Raw genomic sequence first — 22,006 nt, forward strand, 5'->3', positions numbered from 1 at the left:
ATTTTGAGCTTAGTTTGTGGCACTATAGCTTGTGGCTTGTTCTAACGACGCTGGCTTGTAGCCGTGCCAGCCGTGCTTGTAGCGTGTCTGGCTGGTCTGGCGACCGTGGAAGAAGTGTCTGTCTGCTCAGCTGTGTGCCAAGCTGTGTGTGTGTTGTCGCTGCTACGATATGTTCTAGCGTTTCATGCTCCTTTGGAAATATTTTTCCTGTTGCCGGAACAGTCGCAGAGATGTCGGACCTCATCATGATTTTGACGGGAGCTATCTCCCTAGTCACTGTGATTCTCATCGGGCTGCTTGTCTGGCGAGGTAGCACGTCGAGTGAGTTCGCTACGTTGCCGTGTTTGACGTTTTCATTCGTATGCACGTCTCCGTACATACAAGTGTGACGCTTATGTTTACCAGCTTACCAGAAAAGACCATCTTGCTTGCTTCATTCCCTTATTGCCTTCAGTCTGGTACCCTTTTTAATCGGGCACCACTGGTAACCAATTCCTAGGTTGACATGACGTCAGGCGATTTGCCATTTTCCTACGCTTTGATTTCTTCTTTCCGCTCAAGCTATCCAGTATCAATAAGTCTTTGGTTTGTTATTAGTTACTACAAAACCAGGGCAACGTTTCTGGGAACGCTCAGAACAGTAGCGGTCTGTAATACCCGTGTCAAACGTGCCTATTTAATTGCACTTACACGGAGTGCACTCGGCTAAAATGTCATTCGGGAGCAGCTAAACGGCAAACGCGAATGACACTTTACAAGGAACGCACTTTAAGCTGAATGTGGTCCCCAAACACACTTTACCAGGGCCAGCTCGCCGAGTCAGTAATCTCGTGAAAGACACGGCGTGGTGAACGATAACGTTAACAATTTTTTGAGCAGCACTAATTCTAATTTTGTATACTGATTTCCTCCTTCCGCTTTCAGCCTAATGGCATTTCTCTGCTGTGCGTTTTCGTTCAATGAGTGACCGTCCCTTTCATAATGTTGTGAATACGACGCATTTGCAGCGTACTGATCTAACCTGCGAGAGGTGCAAAGCGTGCTCTCTTCTATTTTTCTCTCTCTCAGGGTTGCAAACTGCTTCGGCCGTCTAGCTTATCAAAGCTTCTAATATTGATCTCCAGTGGTTGAATCATAGCAAAAAACTTCTTCCTTGTGGGATAGAGGTCTTATCGCTTATTTGTGTGTTGCGGTGCAGGGAGCAGGTTTGCTTTTCTTAGTTGTCAACTGGAAAGGGTCATAATAGAGCAATCTTTCAGCAAAACTAAGAGCAGAAAGGATTTGGAAAAAATACTTTCTGACTAGTATGTTTTCTCTGCTGCGGAAGATTTCACCGACTAAAGTCTTCCTTGTTTTAGGTTTTGAAAGTGAGAAAATATAACTTTTTTCTACTTATATTTTTGAGAGAGCTCATCAGTAGAGAAGATGAGGACAACTTTGTGCCCGTGGATGTTGGTGAAATGGGCTAACTGGTGCACACGTGTGGCACGAGAGAGCCGAGGCATTGCCGCCTTTCTCCGCTCCAGGTGAAAGGGCACCGCAGGCCAGGGCGGTGCCTGTCAACAGGGAAGCAGGTGGGCCGGCAGGAATTCGGCGGGTGCGGCGGAACGCGAGGGCCAGGATGGGTGCTGGCCGGCAGCTGGACGACGGTGAGCCAAAAGAGGGCCCGCGAAGTGAAATGGGGTGGCCTTATTCCAAGTTGTTTGCCTCTTTGTAGATGAGGAGGATGATGATGATGATGACGCCATGCTTGAAGACCTGGTAGCCATGCCTGAGGGGAAGATTGGAGCAAAGAAGCGCAAGAAGCTGGAAATGAAGGCAGAGAAGCGGGCACAAAGAGAGGTACGTGTGCTTGCCTTTCCAGTCTCAACCCTTTGTGCAAAGGCAAGTTCGGTGCTGTTACGGCGGAGGAACCATGGCTGGCGTGCGGCACAGATTGTTCTTTTATTAACACAAAAAAACCATCTGCGCCATGCCAAGTTATTTAAGTGAGAGAGGTCGTCAGTGACTTCAGTCGCAGGCATTATGGCTACATGAAGACCTTTAAGTGTCTCTTTGACATCTGTATTTTGTCACAGTTTAAATATTTCTAACAACACGAGCAGTGATGCATTGACTACCAGTTCTGATTGGCACATTATCCCCTTCGGAAAGGGACTGGTAGGCTCTTTGGGTAGTGTTATCGCAGTCATGGCCTGCAAAAGCAGGCTGGGTTCAAAGTACACGATACAGTTAAACCTCGTTACAAAAGACACTGTTACAGGAGACACTTGGTTATAAGAGACATTTGAATGAAAACGGTTTGTTCCAATGTTATCTGTGTTAACAACATCGCATACAAGTGACCTTGGTTACAAGAGACACATTTCTCGAGTACCTTAAGAGTCTCTTGTAACGAGGCTTTACTGTTGTAGCATTTGTAATGACAGATGGGCTGGTTGTTATGATAGCATCTTTAAAACAAGTTAAGAAAAACATGATACGACTAGAGCAGTGCACAGGGTGATCGCTAGGTATCAACTGATTTTTATGAAGACAAGTCTAAAACATCAACTTTGCGCATACTCAGGACACCCATGAACAAAAACAAAAAATCAAAGTTACAGTCTATGCATCAAAAGCACACATGCACTGATCTGTAAACTGCCAGCATGAATTCTTCCTTATTTGTAAAGGGGGTGGGCAACTACTCACACACGTTATTCCGCATGATACATGCCTCGCAAAATATTTCTTTCGAGATAAGCAGTCCCCTCTTCCAGGAGGGTCGCAGATGGAACACTTAACACACGTGCCGTTCAGAAACACAAAGAATGCCTCCACAAACTTACGAGTATGCTGCTGTAAATGCCTAAACAGTACTTCCGTCTTATGCAACAGGGGCACAGCCCGCAGTGAGAGGCAGGGGGTTCCTTGTGGGTGCAGAAGCATGCTCGGGAATCAAACGTTCAGGCACCTGCTCGTCGGGCCAGTATAGCAGCAGCCACATGAGAAAGGGATGTGATGCACCACTCCCCTTCCACACTACACAAATTGCTTGGCCTGCCAAGCAATTTGTGATGTATGGAAACAGGGTGATAAATCTGCATGTGTTTTGCAGTTCAAGAAATCTTCGCTAACTGCAGTTCTCGTACTCTTTAGCTTTGAGCAGTTCTGTATTTTGTGTGTATGTGTGTGCGTGCGTGCACGCATAATTTCATAGGTGTATTAATGAGTGTGACGTTCCTAGAAGCTCTGTGGTTTGACCTTTTAACCAACACTACAGCAGTGCCAGTGCCCACAGGAAAAGTAGGTGCGCCACAGTGGAGGATTCTTGATTAGTTGTGAGGGGATCCAAAGTATTCACACACGGGTGTTCTCACTTCTCGCCTCCATCCGAGAAGTGGCCACCACGGCCAGGATAGGACCTGCGTCCTTTGGCTCAGCCACGCGATGCCTTAGCGACTGAGCCGCTGCAATGAATCAGATGTGACAGCTGTGCCACCAGCAAACGGTAACAGTAATGCCAGATCTGCTACTTTGCGAAAATGAATGATTGTGAAATTTGCAGCCCCCACATGCGGTGTGGCCCCATGCCAATTGAGAGCGTGTACGTGTTTGACCTGTGGCTGTTTCCAGAGAGACCTGGAGGACCGAGAGGAGCGGCGCCAGAAGCAGGCCATGGAGGAAGAGCGCCGGAAGCAGGAGGAGCAGCGGGAAAAGGAGCTCGAGGCTGAGCGGGTGGGCATGCACCCGGTCCTCTCTCTCATTCTCCGCACTCTCACTGCCACTGGGGTGTTGCTGTGGGCAGGACTAGCTGAGAACCCAAAAAATTGGCACGCATTTCTCTCCTTTCTTCATTTTTGGGTTTCCAGTAAATTCTGCGAACTGCAGGTTCCTTTTAGCAAAGGCGGCCTTTCGGTTGGCTGCTCCTTAGTTCTGCACGCTAGAAAATAAAAGGAAAATGTTCCTGATAGGTTGAAGATAACGGCCTGTGAGCAGTTGGGTATACTGCTGGCGTGGGTATACTGCTGCAGTGCCAGGCAGTTTTAATCAACTTCATATGTTGCGTCTTACTTAAAAATTGCGTATAGTGTACACTCGAACTCAGTTAACTTGAAGGTTTTTGGTTTTTCTAAATCCCAAACTAATCACCTATGTCTTCCGTATATTTTTACAAGAGACTTTTGGGGCGGTTTTGGGGTAATTGAAAATTTTGCAGAACATCAGGAAAATGTCAATCAGGGGAATACAGCGGAACTCGGTAGTAAACTGTCAGCTTCATGTGCAGCTTCAACTGCCTTCTCTAGAGGTTAAGTTTTTGTAATTTGGGATAATTGTAAAAGGCATAAAATGTTCACATTGCAGGCAGAAGCGCATGCAACATCACCGTTACACCGTTCTCCCCCTCCTGCCCACGAGTTTGTCATGTCCTTCCCTTCATAGTTGGTTTTGGCAGTGTTTGGTAGTGGGGTGGACCAAGTGCATTTGAGGCCGTTCTAAAGCAAATTTGGATGCAAAACAAATTTGTCACGGTAGTTTGGAGTGAAGAGATGTTATCAGAGTTAGAACTCTATTTTGCCGATTTCTGAACTCTATACGAACAGATTGTGACATCCTCCAGAATTGAGTTTAATGAATAAAATTGATAATTCATCCAGATTTTACTAAGATTTTTTTATGAAAACAGGTGGGCATAAAGCAAATAGATGGTTCTCGTGCATGGGTTTTTGTTGTTGAGAAACAGAACCTCCCAAAACTAAGGTCAAGTGGTTTAACCACGGAAAAAAAAGATGAACGTAATTTCCATGGTAGCTAATGGACAAATCTTATGTACCATCAAAAAAGTGCGAGGAAGCTGCCGTAGGAACTACATATCGGGTGTACGAAAAGGGTGTAACACCTTTGTTTACAAACTGTGTATGCAAAGCAAAGCTGCTTACCTTTTTGCTGAAGATATAGTTTTGAATGCTTTACATAGTCTCATGTTTTTATTTCTAGGAAATTCTCAATTTTACAGAATTTTTCGCAGTAGCCACAGACTTTGTTAGGTTGGGTTAAAAAACTGTATACCAAAATATCTTAATCACCCTGTGTAATTGAAAGCAATGCCTATTTTGCCACCTGTGCTTCAAGTACACCATTTATTTAATGATTTTTTTTTTTCATTAATATGAGCTTCATGGGCATCTTTCAGATTGAAAACAATTTCTAATTGGGTACAGTGGCTGAATATAGTAAGTTTTTGTATGGTGTGAGCTACGCGTTGAAATTTATAGTAGTGGGGATTTTACTGGAGGTCAAAAAAACTTTCCAGGATTATCATGTTAGGGAGGTCCTTTCATGTTCTAAACACTGCTTGAACCTTGAAAAGCACACTTTGTTATAAGTCTTGTTTTGTCTGAAACACCTCAAAAGTAAATTTTTTGCTGCGTAAGGGCCATGTCTTGCCACAAACAATGGAGGAGGCTTGCATTTGTGTCTGCAGCTTTAAAACCTTGGTGGCAATGCTGGTAACAAAAATACCTCGTCGCCTCCACAGCCAGTGAACTAGCTGCAGCCTACTGTCCACTCTGTGTGGGAATGCCTTGTCCACTACCGGCCCACTCGCCCTCTTAGGAGGTTTGGACCCGTACAGCTTAGCCGCAACAGCTGATTGCATGGATGTGCCAGTGTAGCAACAGACAGTATACACAGGGTTCAGTGGGCCTGAAACTATGTTAACCGTAAAAGAGTGGTGAGCTGGCCGAGTTGGTATGGTGTCGTCTTGGCAACAGCGCGAAAAATACTAGGACAATACCAGTGCTTTGTGCACTATGTAAACCTTATTGCTTCTTTTGTTTCTAGGTTTTTGTTATATGTAAGTGCACTATACCAAGGTGTTAACTGCATTTGAAGAGGCTTATGCTACCCTCCACCTGGCACCTCCAGCAGTCTTCATTGGTGCTGGTTATTGTAGGTGTTCAGCTGTTGTGTGTGACCAGATGGAGCATGCTGGCTGAGGGTGTCTTCCGCTTGGCCCCAGGAAGCCGAGGAGAAGCGTCTGAAGGAGGAGAAGGAGCAACGGGAGCTGGAGGAGTACCTCAAGATGAAAGAGGCCTTCTCAGTGGAAGGCGAAGGCTATGACGCTGCCTCCGAGGAACAGGTGCGTGGTTGCGTCCGCCCTGCTCACTTGAGGGGGAGGCTCTTTTGGGGCCAGTGGACGAGCTCCTGCATCACTGCACTCGGCTCAAACTAAGTGGTAGCTTTTCAGCTCCGGCATATCATCAATTATGAGAGGAAACCACGTTGATAGTTGGTCTGTTTTAGAAATCCACAGCAGTCATCGAAGGGATAGGTGCAGAAATCTCTGGCCTTCCTTTTTTTGTTGTCTATGTCCTCACTGTTTTGCTTTCTTGTTAGCTGCAATGGCTAAGAAAAGATCTGAATTTGACAATTGGGGGCTGTGTATCAACAATGGAGAGTGTGCAAATAGGACGATTTTATTGCGTTAGCCATGGTGTCTGGAATTGCTGCATTTGTAATGTGTGCCATTTTACAGAACATTAGGATTGGTGGCCATTTGTGTGTGTGCGTGCATGTATATAATGCACCTGCACGTACCTGCAGAATGGATTGGCGAACGGTTGGTAAAATCTAATGGAAAAAATGAAAAATGTCAGTCAATTACAATATTTCAGCTATTTTAATCAATCAGTTTTAGTCATCCAGTGAACAATAACTGCACAATTGAAACTTCCAGCACTCTTGTGTGGTCTTCCCTCAAGCATATCCACAATGTAGCACATGCCCACAGGGAGGATTGGCCAAGGCTTGATAAAGCGGTTAATCAAGTAATTTCAATAAATCGCGTACAAACAATGTACAATTTCGATCAATCAGTCAATTTCAATAGACACCCAACTAAATGATCCAGGCGAAGGGAGACCTGGCATTACATGTTGGGAAAGTCGCCTGCTAACTGTGCTCAACTGAGCGGCCAACTCTGCTGTCTTCTTCCCAGTGGGAAGTCGCTAATTGGGATCACTCCTCACCGTTATTCTCACAAGTTAACCCAAAAAAATAGCTGATGTAAGGTCGTATAAACCACCCCTTCAGAACTATCAGTGCTACATTGTGCTAGTGTGTTAATGTTCCTCAACATTCCAGACTATTTAATCATCATTTTAAGGGTACGTGAACAAAAAGGAGAGACAGAAATTAGGAGTAGTGTAAGGAAACTAAGCACTTGAATGTGTCCAGTCAGCGCCTAATCGGCTCTGGGTCACCAAAATGAGGGTGTAGTTACGGATGATAGCCGGAAGAAACATCTGGGAAACACTCCTGTGGCCGAATTCTCTAAAACGACGGGGCGTCGCTTTGAAACGACGGGGTAGCGCCATGCAAATGCATGTGTTCTGGGGTTGGGGCCGTCGCTTTGGGGTTCCCTGCAGGTAGAGTCAGCCGCAGAAAAGCGCTGTGGCAAGGGCGCCAAGCGACACCCACTGCCCCCCCGTCGTTTCACTTGTCGCTTGGCACCCTTGCCACAGCGCTTTTCTGCGGCTGACTCTACCTGCAGGGAACCACAAAGCGACGCCCCGTCGTTTTAGAGAATTCGGCCCCTGGTGCTAATATCCTGGGGGCATTCAGTTTACAGGCATTTGTTTCCTGGCGTAGAGTGTGCTTCAGACCGCGTAACAAATGCAAAAGGAGTAATGTAGAGCCTCTGCCCACTTGACGTATTTCCACCGTTGAGTACTTGCTCAAACAGGACAGCTGTAAAGCCGGCACACTAAATGTGCCGGGCTGGTGCCATAATCACTGCTTGTTAGTAGATATGAACAGCTAAGTATTGAAATGCCATTCTTGCCAGTCAACTAAAGAACACCTGAAATAATTTTCATTTTTTACTGAACATCTGGTAGTAATTATGCATGCGTAAACATTTTCCTTACCATGTTCATTGAAGATTTATTGCCTGCGCTCGACCTTTGGAAGTTTTGTTAAATTATAAATTTTGATCAATTGGAGCATCTGGTTGGTAATTTATCCTATATGCGCACTTTTCATTTCGGTTCCTGTTACTGCATTTACTGAAATCTAACCCCGGCTTCGATTTTAATGCCCACCCGCTTTTCACAACTGGGAAAAACAAAGCACGAAGAAGTCTTCTTCACAGCGCAAGCCATTTATTTATTATCGCGCGAGGATGGCTCTCGTCACCCTCCAATGGCAACATACTGTATGCTAAACCACGCATAGGGGCTGGCCTTCCAAACTCAAGCCGTGAAAACGCTGCAATAATAAAAAAAAAATGTTCAGCAAAAGGTTTTCACAGTGTGGCAATCCACTGTAGAAACGGGTGAGCACTGCGCAGCACTACGGACGTTAGCTGCTCTTTGTCGTTCATCAGAGACACTGTGGGAAAGCGTCGACTTTCTATCTTAGGCTTGCTGTCTAGAAAGGGATAGAAACTTAGGCAGCTTATATTTTACTGAGAATGCATTTTTTGTCATTTTGTGGTCTTGGCAACTAACTTTTTTTTCCAGGAATTCAATTTTCTGCTATTAACAAGAGGGTCTTTGATACTTGTGTTTCTGAACCTGGAGGAAATTTTGACACGTGAAAATTCACTTTTGTAGAAACTGAAAGGCCTGAAGAGAAATAAAGAGCAGGCAAAATTGTCGGATTTTGTCCCTTCGCTTGGCAATTCACCCAGTACACATCTCACAGCTTGCTGCACTTGCCGAGGGGCTGTGCATCCATTGAGCTACATTTTGATAGGCTGTAAGTTGTCACTCATTCTGAGAACGTGTTGTATGCTGAAAAAAAAAAAAAATGTTGAACACCACTTAAAAATCAGTTCATTATCATTGTGCAGGGGGAGCCAAGCATTAACACCATTTTCCTTGTCTTTAGTGCTCAGTACTGTTTTTATTTCAGGCACAAAACAAGCTGCAAGAGTTCTTGGATCACATAAAGGTTGGTGAGCTTGTACTCCACACACACTCGTGCACACACAAAAAAAGAACAACTGGCTAGTAACTGTTGCCACTGCTGGTGGCATGGGGATGGCGTGACCCAGCTGTCAAAATGAAAATCCGCGACGTGATAAAATACGCACTTGAGAGTGCCCTTCATTGCTGCCGTGCGGATCAGTGAGTTTTGTCTGCTGCACAATCGTCTGCCAGCTAGGGTAGGTCACAACAAATGTAAGAGTGAAAGTTGCATAGTCACATACGTGGCGAAACCAGCAGATTCACTGAGAAACAGTGAATAGCACTCGTGAACAGAGGTTTTATCTCGTCACAGCTTTCCGTTTTTGCAACTGGGCTGCGCCACCAGTATCTTACAACTGCCGTTTCGTTGTTGCGGCTTAGGCTGTCTGTGACTGTGCTTTGTGAAGACCCATGTAGGGGAAGATTGCCTCCATTAGTGGTTGTGCACATAATTAGTACCTTACATCCTTGTTGCACACCAATCAGGCACTGTGCCACGAGATTCCTTGTGCACTGGTAAATATCATTCAGCCATCTATAACATTTTCTGGTGCACCGAACCGGACAGAGGACTAGTCCACAATCGGAATTCAGGACAGATCATATGCAATGTTTGGCCTTCCCAAATAGAGATTTTCACATCGAAGGAAAATACGAAGTGAATAAGGATTTTGTTCTTGAATCAAGGCAAATGCTTTACAATTTCCAGTATGTTATATATGAAAACTGAAATGTACCATTTCTTTGGTAGGCTTCAGTAATCAGTAGCAAAGAAGTTTGGGGCCAAGCTAAAAGATTCGCACAAATTTTCGTATGGTGTAAAGCGACATTTAGCTTAGCTGATGGTTTGAAGGTAGCTTCTACCTCTAAATTTCAAGGCTTGAGTATTAGCCAAGGTGTGCTACTATTCCTGTTACTATTTCAATTCCATTACATTGCTGTTTTTATTGCTATTCTTTTCTGTTATTCTTTTCATTACTGTTGCTACTATGCTGATAAACTATCATTGTCACACTTTCCTGGAGCAACAACAACAAGAAAAGGTACAACTGTCAGTATCACCTTTGTTTAATTTTTAGGAAGGAAACTTGGTGTAAAGGTGCATGTACAACTGTCAGTATCACTTTTGTTTAATTTTTAGGAAGGAAACTTGGTGTAAAGGTGCATGCAAGGTACAAAAAAATTGGACCTGGAAATCATACCTACTAGTTTTGTGGTACGACTCCCTCTTGTGACCCTTTGCGCCTCGGCTCCAGTCTTCATACTGAAAATGCATGTTTTACTTTTTAAACATCTGCCCCTCAAATTTCCACAGTTGCGCAAAAATTTTAGTATGAAATTTGTTTAAGGGGAGATGCTCCTCGAAAAGACTTTTTCTTTAATATTGTACCTAAGGTTACGAAACTTTTGTCATAGATGAGGTTTTTAATGCTGATTTCGAGTATGTGGCTTTATTAGTTCTTGTGTGAGACAGCTCTCAAGAGCAAAATATGGGGCTGTTTGTGCACATCATTTTTCATAGTAAATCTTTGCTTAGGGCAGCCTGAAATATCTCATTTTGCTACTTAGGTAAGGTAGTATGTCGAAAACTACTTAAATGTTATTCACATAATTCCTATATTAGTAAAAAAATTCAGGAACAGCAAATGTATATGTTTTGATTGGTATGAGTCAACATTTTAAATTTTTGCAAAAAATGTAGGAGAGATATTGAAAATGCAAATAGATATCGACATTCTGCACACTTTGAAGAGACTATATGCAAAATTTCAACCAAATCAGACCATTGGAAGTACTTGAAATTTATTGCACAAAACGTAAAAAGTGCTGAACAGCACAAATGGAGAAAAATGCTTTTGAAAGTTTCGAACGGCTTTATTTTTCAAAAACATGACGAAAGCACATGGAATTTTTTGCCAAAATAGAGAAGTGTGTCCCAAACACTGCACGGTTCTTCAGAACTCTCCGGCCCCATGTTTGCCCCTCAGCACACTCCCGAATGGAGTCCGTGATACACGCTTTCCTCATCTGGTTTTGGCAATGTGCTCAAGCTTCAGTGGTTTGGTGGACGGACATTTTCTTTATTCTTCTCTGGTCATGCATAGCTGCCCAGGACAACAAGCTCTTCTGGTGGCAGTATACTAAGCTTCTCAAGCACCTGCTCAAAGCTTCCATGCCTGCAGTTATACCACAAAACGGCGATGGCAGTTGCAGTTGCCACTACAGTCTTGGACGCAAACTTTGTCTTCAGGCTTAGCAACCAGATTTTGCTGTTGAGGGACTCTGCTACATTTTGAGTCTTTCCTTGTAAGCAGCGGGTAAGCAGCTTCTTTTCCATGAGACGCTTGTATATAGGCAGCCAAGCCTGCCCCTGCGCCTTTGTCAGAAGTGGAGTGCGGTCTGGTGCGGGCTCTCCCAGTGCTTCAGCCTGCCGGTGCTTGAACCACGATTCAGCTCCTTCGGGGCAGAACTTATGGCTCTTAACAGTGATTGTCAAACATGAGTGAAAAAGTGAGGCCAGATGGCACGATACATTTTCTGAACATTGCCCCTTTTGCTGGTGATAGCTATGCAGTAGTAGTTTTGCAACTTCTGTATGTGCCCATCCTTCAACATTTCACCGTGTGGAAGAGAAGTCTTGAGTTTGTGAATTGAAGTGCCTAGGTGCTTGTCCATGTGGTTGGCACAGTCTTCCTTCACAATGGGCGTTTCGCCATACACTTTTGCCTCATAGACAGCACTGAAAGCTGTGCTGTCCCCATCACTTAGAAACGTGGTGAAGCGCAGTGGTGTCTCCTTTTCCATACCATGAGAAGAGCAGTCAGTGTTCTTCTCACAAACAAGGCCATGGTATGCCTGCCGCACTTCCTCCTCTTTGCTTCTGAGGCTTTTGTGCCGGCTGCATGCAAAGCAGAAGTTTGAGAGCACCTCAAAATCAAGGCACAAGCCAGTGTCTACAGACACAGCTGTGCCAACGCCGTTATGGCTCTCGTGGCCCCGCTTTTGCCATGTACTATCAAGCATCACGGCAACATCACTGTCACCAACCATCTTTTTCGTGAGAACTATGGCTTTCCCCATGTTTTCTGCCACAGCGTTCATGGCCGCAACATGCACTTTCTTGCCGATTGCCGTAAAGTTGTTGTGATGCAACGGTGTCGGCAAGCCAAGAATGGCACAAAAACGCAACAGCTGTTCGTGCCCGATGCCAATCGTATGTGCAGCCACCACCGCCTTCACGTTCACAGCAAAGCTGTCGCGGGAGCTCCCACTCTGATATTCCCGGCTTCCGCTAGCACTGTTCGCAAGATCACGAGGCGCAACACGGCTCGAGGTGTGCACAGCAGAAAGTACTGATGCAGCGCAATTGCTATACGCACCGTGCGGCTCAAGAAACGATGATAGGCCCTTTCGTTTCTCAACCGGTTCGCATAACGCGAGCGTACAGGTGCAGCATGCTGGGCAAGCAGCTCCACTTACCAGCACCATAAGCGCACTGATGGTGCATATCGCAGCACTTGTAGTGTTCCAGCCGCTTGCTGCTCTGTCTTGCGTTCCTGTTCCGGTGCCCGCTTCTAATTAAAAACTTCACAAATGGCTTGACCGCAATGCCAGCTCGAACCCGCTTCCACACGTCTGAAATCCACCTTGCGATGGTTGCTTAGAAAAGGGGATGACTAGATTCGCATACAAATTTTTTTTCAAATGTTTTTCCTGAAAGTCGGAGGCAAAAATACGCCAGCCAGTTTACGTGTAGTTCACTGTAAAGGGCCATTTTAGGTTCTTAGTGGAGTAGTTAATATGAGACATGATTCCTTGTATCAGTTTTGTTAAAACAATGTTTAACTTAGTTTAATATGGAATTCCTCAAAAAATTTTCAAAAGGGGTTGCATAAGGAAAGTTGTACCACCACACCAGTAGATATATTTGGGGGCGCCCATGTGAGGATTTAAATGCGTTGCCAAAATTTTTGCACCTTGTTTGCTTCCTAGAAAAATAAAGTTGACAATGCCAACACTCGTAGCTTTATGATGTTGTTGCTACAGGGAAGTGTGGTGATTATAGTTTGTCAAGTTGTCAAAATAGTAATTAAAGCAGTAATAGAACAGTAATACAGAAAGTAATGTAGTGGGCTAGCAATTGTAATAATAGTCACAATACTGAGTCGTCGTAGCCCAAGATAGACAGTTTCTTCAAACCATCAGCTAAAGTAAAGGTCTACTAACTTACTAGTTGATTTGTTCAATTTACAGCACAGAAAATTTTTTACGGGGCTCTTAGCTCTGCCGAATCTTTTTGTTTGTACAGTGTAGACCATTTATAACGTGACCGCTTATAGTGGGGGACCCAATATAATGCGGGTTTTTGTTGCCACCGGTATGCCTCCTTTAGAACTCAACGCAGAAGGATACCACTTAAAACGCGGTTGCGTGAAGCCCAATACCGTTTATAATGCAGTATTTTGGCAGGTCCGCTGATTGACCGGTGCAGCTGGGGCATCATTTTAGGGTCACGAGAAAGAAAAAAAAAAAAAGATGGAATCAGCCATCCGACACAGCGTGCGATCCGAAGCAGGCTGCTGCTCTGTTTTTGAGAGGCCTTCGTTTGAATGCCGATTAACGAAAAATGATTGAAAGGTAGAGTGCTATGCAATTGGATTCACACATGTTTTGTTTATAGTATGGTACCACTTGGTGCAGATTTTCGCGGCTCCCACGACATGCGTTATAAACGGTCTACACTGTACCAGTTACGTGAAGCCCATCAGAGAAATTATTAAATTTCAGCTTTTTGATTGATAATCACAGCATACCTATTCACTTCAATTTAAAACTATTGTTATTCACTTCATGTTTGCTTTTAAAGCAAAAATCACTATTCCCACAGGCCTACTTGCAAGTAAAGTTGACAGGTAGGTGTGTGTAAAATGCAACAGTTCTAGTTGACAACTACAGCAGTGCATAGAAAGAAACAAGGGTGCTAGACGAGAGAACGACACAAGTGCAGACTCGCTTTGTGAGCAATTAACGGCCAGTGTTTAAATGAAAGCACACAACAGCAGAGCTTCAGTTGTAGACGCCTAACCATGTCTTCAGCCAAATTTGATTACAAAACAAGGACATTGGTCCTTGCAGCTGAAGAGAAAGGATGGAATTATTTGGCTGCATTGCCTAAATTGCCTTGATCTGCCTGTTTGCATCTGTAATCTTGGCGCCATATTTCATGTTTATAGTAGTAGAGGTTTGCAAGTGTTTTGTAATTAGCTTTGTCTTATTGTGATATATATATAAAGCTAGTGTATCTAAGGACATTCCTTGAATGGAATGAAAGCATTTTCTATTTGTAACATGCTTACTTACTGTGACTTATCTTGATGTTTCAGAAAGAAAAGGTTGTTATTCTTGAAGATTTGGCTGCGAAATTTCAGTTGAAAACACAGGTAAGCAGCATATATTTATTTCTACAACATGAAGATGGTAGGATCAGTTAAATATTCAGTCCTATGCTTCAGTCCCGTAACCAGGGACGATTTTGCTGAAAAGCAAACCTGACTGCTGGGTGTTTAGGCCCTGTGGAACATTGTTCTGACAGTGATGGCACAGAGAGGACAGGTGCAAAAAGATAAAGAGGCAGAAATCACAGAGAAAAGTGGAACCAAGCTCGGCAGACAATTCCACTGCCGAGCGGACTGTGCTGCCGAATTTCACTCTGAATTGTGTGCATGGAAGCTGTTAATGGCTAACATTCTATGCATTTTTGTTGTGTATGTGCAAAAGCTCAGGTCTCAAGCTTGAAGCAAAATTGTTTGATTCTATGGAAAAACCTGTATGTCTTGTCACCTCTGGAATGCTTTCTAGAGGACCATTTAGAGCACTATGGCTTCTGACCTTCCCCACTCTGCCGAAGATTTCTTTCTAGCTAAGTTGCAGAGTTATTGTAACCTAGCAATAACCGAGGGGATGATTGATTAGCTGTATTTCTTGCAGAGCTGTAGCAAGAACCGTGTCAACTTAAGACTGGGGGGTAAAAAAGGACCTCGTTATGAACTGATGCAAGAGATACCGCACAATCCACGTGGCACCTGGTGTGCTTGATTGTGCGGTATCTGTTGTATCATCTACCGCATAGCGTCTGGTGTGGTAAGAAGCACACCAGGTGCCATGTTGATTGTGCGGTATCTGTTGTTTATGAATTGCCACTGGACTGCGGCAAGTCCTATATTGGACGAACTGGCCGGTGTGTCAGCAACCGGGCCTGTGGGCATGCGCTATCGCTCGCAAGTGATCAACATGCGCATTTTCCTGCGCATTGCGCTGTGTGTTTATTTCTGAGTTGAAGGTGCTGGGCCGCAGCAGAGACACGGTGGCACGCACACTTTTGGAGGCATATCATATCAAAAAGAGGGGCACAGATTGTGTCCATCAGATGTTGGTGTGTTTGCAGGAGAGTGAGTTTCGCCTATTGTGCCGTAATCAGTAGCAGTGCATGTGGCTTGCTCTTGGGGTGGTGTGAGAGCAGGCACGCCTCTGACGCACAGACATTTATATGCTGATAAGGGTTTTGAAATAAACTAGCTGGGAGTGAGCGCTCGTCCAGTCTACTAGGTTTCTCTTTCCTTGTCCATTGCGCTCTGTTTTGATTTTTTGAAGTACAAGAGACGTTGGGGACAGTTGTGCTGGCTTGATGGTGCATTTGTGCTTGCTCATCCAGGACTGCATTGATCGTGTTCAAGCCCTGTTGGCGGATGAAACGCTGGTGGGTGTCATTGACGACCGTGGAAAGTTCATCTATATAACCCGCCAGGAGCTTGAAGAGGTTTCACACTTTATACGACAGCGAGGGCGGGTGTCCATCAGCGAACTTGTGGACAGCAGCAATTCACTTGTCAACCTGACTCCTGCTGCCTGATTGCCCCTGTATCTCAGCTTTTATACGTTCATATAAATAAGAGATGCAGTGACTGTTTTGCAATGTATTGTTGTTCTCATTTTCGTTACACTTTGCAAATGGATCATAAATTGGTTATGCTTATTAAGGGGAAGCTGAAGTGTGTCCCAAGAAAATTGAGTTAGAGGTGGATTTATATAGTTCCTTGCACACTGACTCCGAATATCACATTGAATGTTAGCGTATATGAGTCCGACTATCGTTTGTCTTGCAAAACGCACGCTCCCATTTGAAAGACGTGTGCTCTTTGTCTTTGGCGCCTCTGACTGGTTGCACCCTTCATGACGTCAAATGAGGGCACCCTTTGGCTGAGCCGGCTGTCGGAAGCATTGGGAACGATCGGGCGGCAGCGGCGCTTGCCTTTTCTGCGATTTGGCTTGCAGTTCACTTTTCACACAGGACTGCAAGTTTATTTGCTAACTTCTTCCCGACCTGTTGGTTCAAGTATTTTGGGGCTTGAGTTTGCTTTACAGGACCAATAAACCCAAAACAGTGACTCTGTGGCGTCGGCTAGATGATTTCGCAAGAACATTTCTGAACTGGGCAACCAGCATAAGGCACTTCTATTGCTTAGATTAACATTAGGCACTGCCTGAACTGTTTGTTAATATATAAGTAACCATTTATGCCTAAGATTCAGTGGCATTTTGTAAACAGTGTACCAGCGAAAAGCAGGTTCGTGTCCTGCGGGAAAATATAGCGTTCATGCGCTGTAAACGTATATGCGGGACAGTATTTGTGTGACCGGTACATGCATAAACCAACAAGCGGACTCTGCTGCCGAATTTCCTTTATTCCTTGTCCTCCACCCCACCCTCCTTACTCGTCCCCCCACTCACACACGCAAGCGTGTGCGAGCGCGATTTCGTCAGTGGCGCTACGGTGCCTCCGCGATACCTGTACTTGTTCGATCCGTGACGTCTCCCTGTTTGACTTGCATTTGTTTTTGAAATCTTGTAGCATACTGGTGCCGCCGCCACCGCATTAGTGGCTCTAGTGGGGCTTGATTTCACATGTGCGTTGCTACCATAATACAGCCACTTCGTTATAGCAGCCACTTCGTTATAGCAGACCATCCAGACAAGGCAGTTAGGTTGTAGTTACGTTACTTTAGGTAACAATCACCTGAGGTTTGTGATAACAAATCGTTGGCCTGTTTCACCATTGCTAGATTTAAGCCTTTACTGTTAGTCGGGCAAAGGCCATATATTCACTCTTCGCTCCTACTTTTAGTATCATCATGATTTCTGGGCCATTTTGCTTTAGGGTGTTTCCTACATATCAACGAACATCACTGGAGCACAGTTGAGGTTCAATGTCAGAAGTGCCTGCCAGATTATAATATGCAGGCACACGGCATCTTGGGCAAAGAATTAGGTCCCCTTAGTCAGTGAGTCGCGAATTATAGTACTTCAATGATTCGGAGGGGTGCTTTCCCATTTCAGAGAAATATTTTCTCGTGGCCTGTATTCTAAATAATGTTGTGGTCTTAGTTCTTTTACTTTGTAAGAATTATGTTTACCTATTAATGGGGCGAGAAGTTCTGTCAGAACTGGCACCTTGTTTTAGTTTTGCTAAAAGTTCGGTTTTTGAACGGTGTTCGAAGTCCCACAGGGAAAGAAAACTGACGCATTTACAGAAACAAGTATTTCCTGAACAAATGACTTTTTTTTTTTTTATCTGGAACATGAACAAAACATCCGAGGCCAAAGTACAGCATTCACCGTCCTTCCTAAATATAGCATCTGATATGGACATTCATATCCATCGCATCAAAAAAAAGAAAAGAAAAACGCAATAGAGCGTTTTACAAAGCATCCAACGTAGGGTAGTATATTCTCAGTCATCAAGCACAGCCACTTTGGTTGTCACTTCCATATGTTATAAAACATTCCGGCAAAGCAGTATCCTGCTTATAAACATGGAATGATAACGTATGCCTGGTTTGGAGTTCGGGCATACTTTTTGAACAAGAAAAATGTACAGATAAGTGCTATCGACAACGACGACGAAAACCCAAGCAGCATTCTTTCTGTGGCGAACTCCTAGAAGCAGCACAGCGAAATGAGTGTGGCACAGGCGGCGCTATGACGTTTCCCGGCCTGTTTTCGCCCCTGCTCTTCGCTCTTCCGGCATCACGTGCACAGAGGGGGGCGGAGCATCAGGCCATGTTTGTTTGCATATTGTTCTGCTTCTATTGCAGGTATTGCGAAAATATTTAATACACGGAAACTCTTCAGTGTGTACTTGCTGCTAGTGAACTTTTCTTTTAGTTAGTTGTAAAACCTCACCTTCCCTTAAAATTCACTCAAGGCATATCACGTGGAATTGACTTGCACTACAGTGATGCTGGAAAGGTCAATACAGTAAACAGTTTCTACTTGAGAGAGTGTTCACAGTAATGTCCTTTTCTCAGTTGATTACAAAAAATTTCATTTGTTGTTTATTTGAGCTTGGGGGAAAATGCATTCTACTGTGCAGCAGAGTAATAACTCCAAGTTGCGACACAGTTAAGCTGGCAAAAGCCTTGGCAGTGAAGCAGATGGAATGAAGTTCACACATATTTAATGTGTTCAAAAAAAACAAATCTGTAGTCGTAATGCTAAAGTGAACCTACATTTGTACTGTGACATAGTCTAGATTATAATCAGATACAGTGATTAATAATTTTGTCAGCGGCAAATATTTGTATGGTGTTCGTTGACTGAAATATTCATCACCAAGACTTTCCAAATCTGAAATAAACAAAGGGTTTATTACTTTGCAAAAAGATTCAGAGACACTTTGGACTTTTTTAGCACTATAGGCCACAGCCTTGTATGGTTACCTCACCCTATTCATATGAATTGGCTGTGAACTTGTGACAGATGCTGTCATCGTCACTGGCCAACCCTCTTGAGTGGGCATGTCATAAGTGTGAGTAGGTAGGTTGATGTATCTCTAATAGCAATGGGCTGTGAACTTCTGATGGCTGCTGTCATTGTCACTGGCCAATTCACTTGAGTGGGTATGTTGTCAGGCTGTATATAGCCTGAATGTTGGGTAACCTTAACATTTAACTTAACGACGTGCTAAGCAATGTTGAACTCATTTTATATCAAGCTGCAGGTACTGGTTGGCGATGGTAGACCTCGAAGCATAACGTTAGACCTACTGTTGGGCTGTCGCATACCCAATGGGGACATGAGGCCACCCCACACCCACATTCGCAGCTACATGACGTGTCACACCCAATGAAGACGGGACTGTGAATAGGCCCACTAGCAGCCAGTGGGAGTGCAAGGCAGTGCATATCCACGTTTTCAGCCCCATGATGTGTCGCAGCCTATGGGGATGCTTAGCTGGCGCATACCTGCATTTGCAGCTAATGGGCAGAGAATTCTGGATTGGTATCTTAGCCAGTTGGATTTTTGGTGTTAGCGTAGACATCAGATTTTCGCTGAATTGGTCATGTAAGGCAATCTCTTAATCACCCACAACTAAAACACAGTTCCAAATGGGCAGTGGGGATGGAAACCCAGAAAAGGAGGAAGAAACTCGACGTTTCAATTGACTCCTAAAATGTGACGTCGCCACTGTCAGTAACGTCAAAAGTTGGGGACATTTAGGGAATTTGTTGTTGAAGCGAGCAGGCTTGTTGTGGCCTCCTAGGGAATTCCCGGTAATATGCTGATTTCCTGCATCTCGCAGCAGACGACGCAAGAAATGTCGAACAGAAGCTTCTTTTAACAGTGAAGCCATTAGCAAATCGTAATTTTTCATGTCCGCCGTTAAAAATATTACGAATATGCCGAGCACGCACAGGTGAGCACGGGCCTCGCGACGACCACCCGGCAGTTGTTGTTGTTGGTAAACTTTATTGACACAAAAAACAAAGAAAAAGACCCCCAAAGTCCTGGGTTCTGAAAGGAGCAAAATTATCTATACAGACGGGAGAACTTGACGAACGTGAGCCACCAAAGCTCGCCACCAGGCCACTCGGTCTGTTCCCTCCGGTGGCGCGAGCCAGTCTTGGAGAGAATATGGAGGTGTAAGGGATTTAAAATGAATTGCGAGTGATGGTTGCGAACCAGAACAGTCCCAAAGAACATGCGGCGTATTGGGAAAGCCAGAGCACTTGGAGCACCGCGCAGGGCTGCGATGGCCTTGTAGTCGATGCAGTATGTGTGGAGTTGGAAGGCTGTCCGTTTGCGCTTGCCGGATAAGACAAGCATCTGCCCGGGGTAACAGGTGAGAGGGAGACGGAAGAGTCTGCCTATCCCTGATTAACTGTTGCACAGTCTGGCGTCGATGGAGACGGGCTTGTCGCGCTTGCGTGGGTGGGTGGAAAGGATTTGGCCAGGGCGTCTCCGAGTCTCCCGGTTGGGACGGAGCACGGGAGAGCTGATGCGCCAGCTCGTTGCCCGCCTGCGTGACCAGGAACCCAGTCCAGCACGTAGCTAGTACCAGTGTGTTTGGCCAGATGGGTGTGGAGTGCATGCATAATATTGATGGGAAGCGTCTGCTCCTGGAACAAGCGCAGAGCATCCTGACTGTCGCTGAGGATCACGTGGTTACCAGGAGTGGCTAACGATAAGATTGCGTCAGTTATTGCTTGAGCCTCTAGAGACAGGACGGAAGGAACGGCCGAGTATCTTTTCTGCAAGGGCGGGTGGGTAGGAGGAACAACTACTGTGACCCCGCGTGCGTCTTACCCGGCAGTTAACAAAACCAAAAAAAATGCCTAGCGCTCATGTGGACGTGCCTCACAACGACCGCCCAGCGTCCTCTGCGCACGCTCATCAAGCCAAGCATACTCACTTAAGGAGATTGTGCAAGATTTCGGCAACTGCCCGGCAGTTTTTAAAGCAAGGAAATGCCGAGCTCTCGTGTGTGTGTGTGTGCCAAGCGGCGACCGCCCAGCGTCCCCAACGCACGTTCGTCAATCCAAGCATACCCACTAAGGCGATTGGCCAAGATTGCGGAGACCGCCCGGCAGTTTAAAAACCAAGAAAATTCCCAGCGCTCATGTGTGTGCCTTGCGACGACCGCCCAGCATCCCCTGCGCTCGCTCATCACTCCAAGCGTCCCCACTTAAGGGGATTATCCAAGATTGCGGCGACTGCCCGGCAGTAAAAAAAGCAAGAAAATGCCTAGCGGTAATGTGTGCGTGCCTCACGGTGACCGCACAGCGTCCCCTGCGCATATGCTCATCAAGCCAAGCATACAATCTTTAGGAGATCGTTCAAGATTGCGGCGACTCCCCGGAAGTTTTTAAAAACAAGGAAATGCCGAGCGCTTTTGTGTGTGTGCCTCGCGGCGACTGCCCACCATCCCCCGTGCATGTTCGTCAATCCAAGCATACCAACTAAGGAGATTGGCCAAGATTTCGGCGACCGCCCGGCAGTTGAAAGAAAATCCTCAGCACTCGTGTGCGTGCCTCGCGACGACCGTCCAGCATCTCCTGCGCACGTTATATATAGTCAATCCAAGCTTACCCACTTAGAGATTGGCTAAGATTGCGGCAACCGCCCGGTTAAACAAACAACGAAAATTCCCAGCGCTCGTGTGCGTGCCTTTCGACGACCGCTCAGCGTCCCCTGTGCACGTTGGTCAATCGAAGCTTACCCACTTAGAGATTGGCTAAGATTGCGGCAACCGCCCGGTTAAACAAACAACGAAAATTCCCAGCGCTCGTGTGCGTGCCTTTCGACGACCGCTCAGCGTCCCCTGTGCACGTTGGTCAATCGAAGCTTACCCACTTAGAGATTGGCTAAGATTGCGGCAACCGCCCGGTTAAACAAACAACGAAAATTCCCAGCGCTCGTGTGCGTGCCTTTCGACGACCGCTCAGCGTCCCCTGTGCACGTTAGTCAATCCAAGCTTACCCACTTAGAGATTGGCTAAGATTGCGGCAACCGCCCGGTTAAACAAACAACGAAAATTCCCAGCGCTCGTGTGCGTGCCTTTCGACGACCGCTCAGCGTCCCCTGTGCACGTTGGTCAATCCAAGCTTACCCACTTAGAGATTGGCTAAGATTGCGGCAACCGCCCGGTTAAACAAACAACGAAAATTCCCAGCGCTCGTGTGCGTGCCTTTCGACGACCGCTCAGCGTCCCC

The 22,006-nt window shown here is 45.4% G+C and overlaps 1 protein-coding gene and 1 pseudogene across 1 annotated transcript; one reads left to right on the forward strand and one right to left on the reverse strand.

Annotated features, from left to right (window-relative positions):
* Positions 1 to 82: 82 nt before the first annotated feature.
* On the forward strand, positions 83 to 15,930 carry LOC144156203 (DDRGK domain-containing protein 1-like). Its single transcript, XM_077688078.1, has 8 exons — positions 83 to 321; positions 1,527 to 1,649; positions 1,718 to 1,842; positions 3,619 to 3,720; positions 6,005 to 6,124; positions 8,902 to 8,940; positions 14,342 to 14,398; positions 15,670 to 15,930. Exons 1-8 carry the CDS (start codon positions 231 to 233, stop codon positions 15,865 to 15,867), a joined length of 855 nt encoding a protein of 284 aa, XP_077544204.1. The 5' UTR covers positions 83 to 230; the 3' UTR covers positions 15,868 to 15,930.
* LOC144156202 (uncharacterized) lies at positions 10,815 to 12,096 on the reverse strand (annotated as a pseudogene).
* Positions 15,931 to 22,006: the final 6,076 nt, after the last annotated feature.

The sequence above is a fragment of the Haemaphysalis longicornis genome, unplaced genomic scaffold (genome assembly GCF_048455015.1).
Source record: "Haemaphysalis longicornis isolate Haplotype H1 unplaced genomic scaffold, Haemaphysalis longicornis Haplotype H1 scaffold_1, whole genome shotgun sequence".
In the NCBI taxonomy this organism is placed as follows: Eukaryota; Metazoa; Arthropoda; class Arachnida; order Ixodida; family Ixodidae; genus Haemaphysalis; species Haemaphysalis longicornis.

Bases quoted from the DNA above. Each gene is read 5' to 3' on its own strand.
- LOC144156203 (XM_077688078.1), top strand. From the start codon at position 231: ATGTCGGACCTCATCATGATTTTGACGGGAGCTATCTCCCTAGTCACT. The intron at 1,650-1,717 runs GTGAGCCAAAAG...GCCTCTTTGTAG, and splicing joins TGGCCGGCAGCTGGACGACG to ATGAGGAGGATGATGATGAT. The intron at 3,721-6,004 runs GTGGGCATGCAC...GCTTGGCCCCAG, and splicing joins AGGAGCTCGAGGCTGAGCGG to GAAGCCGAGGAGAAGCGTCT.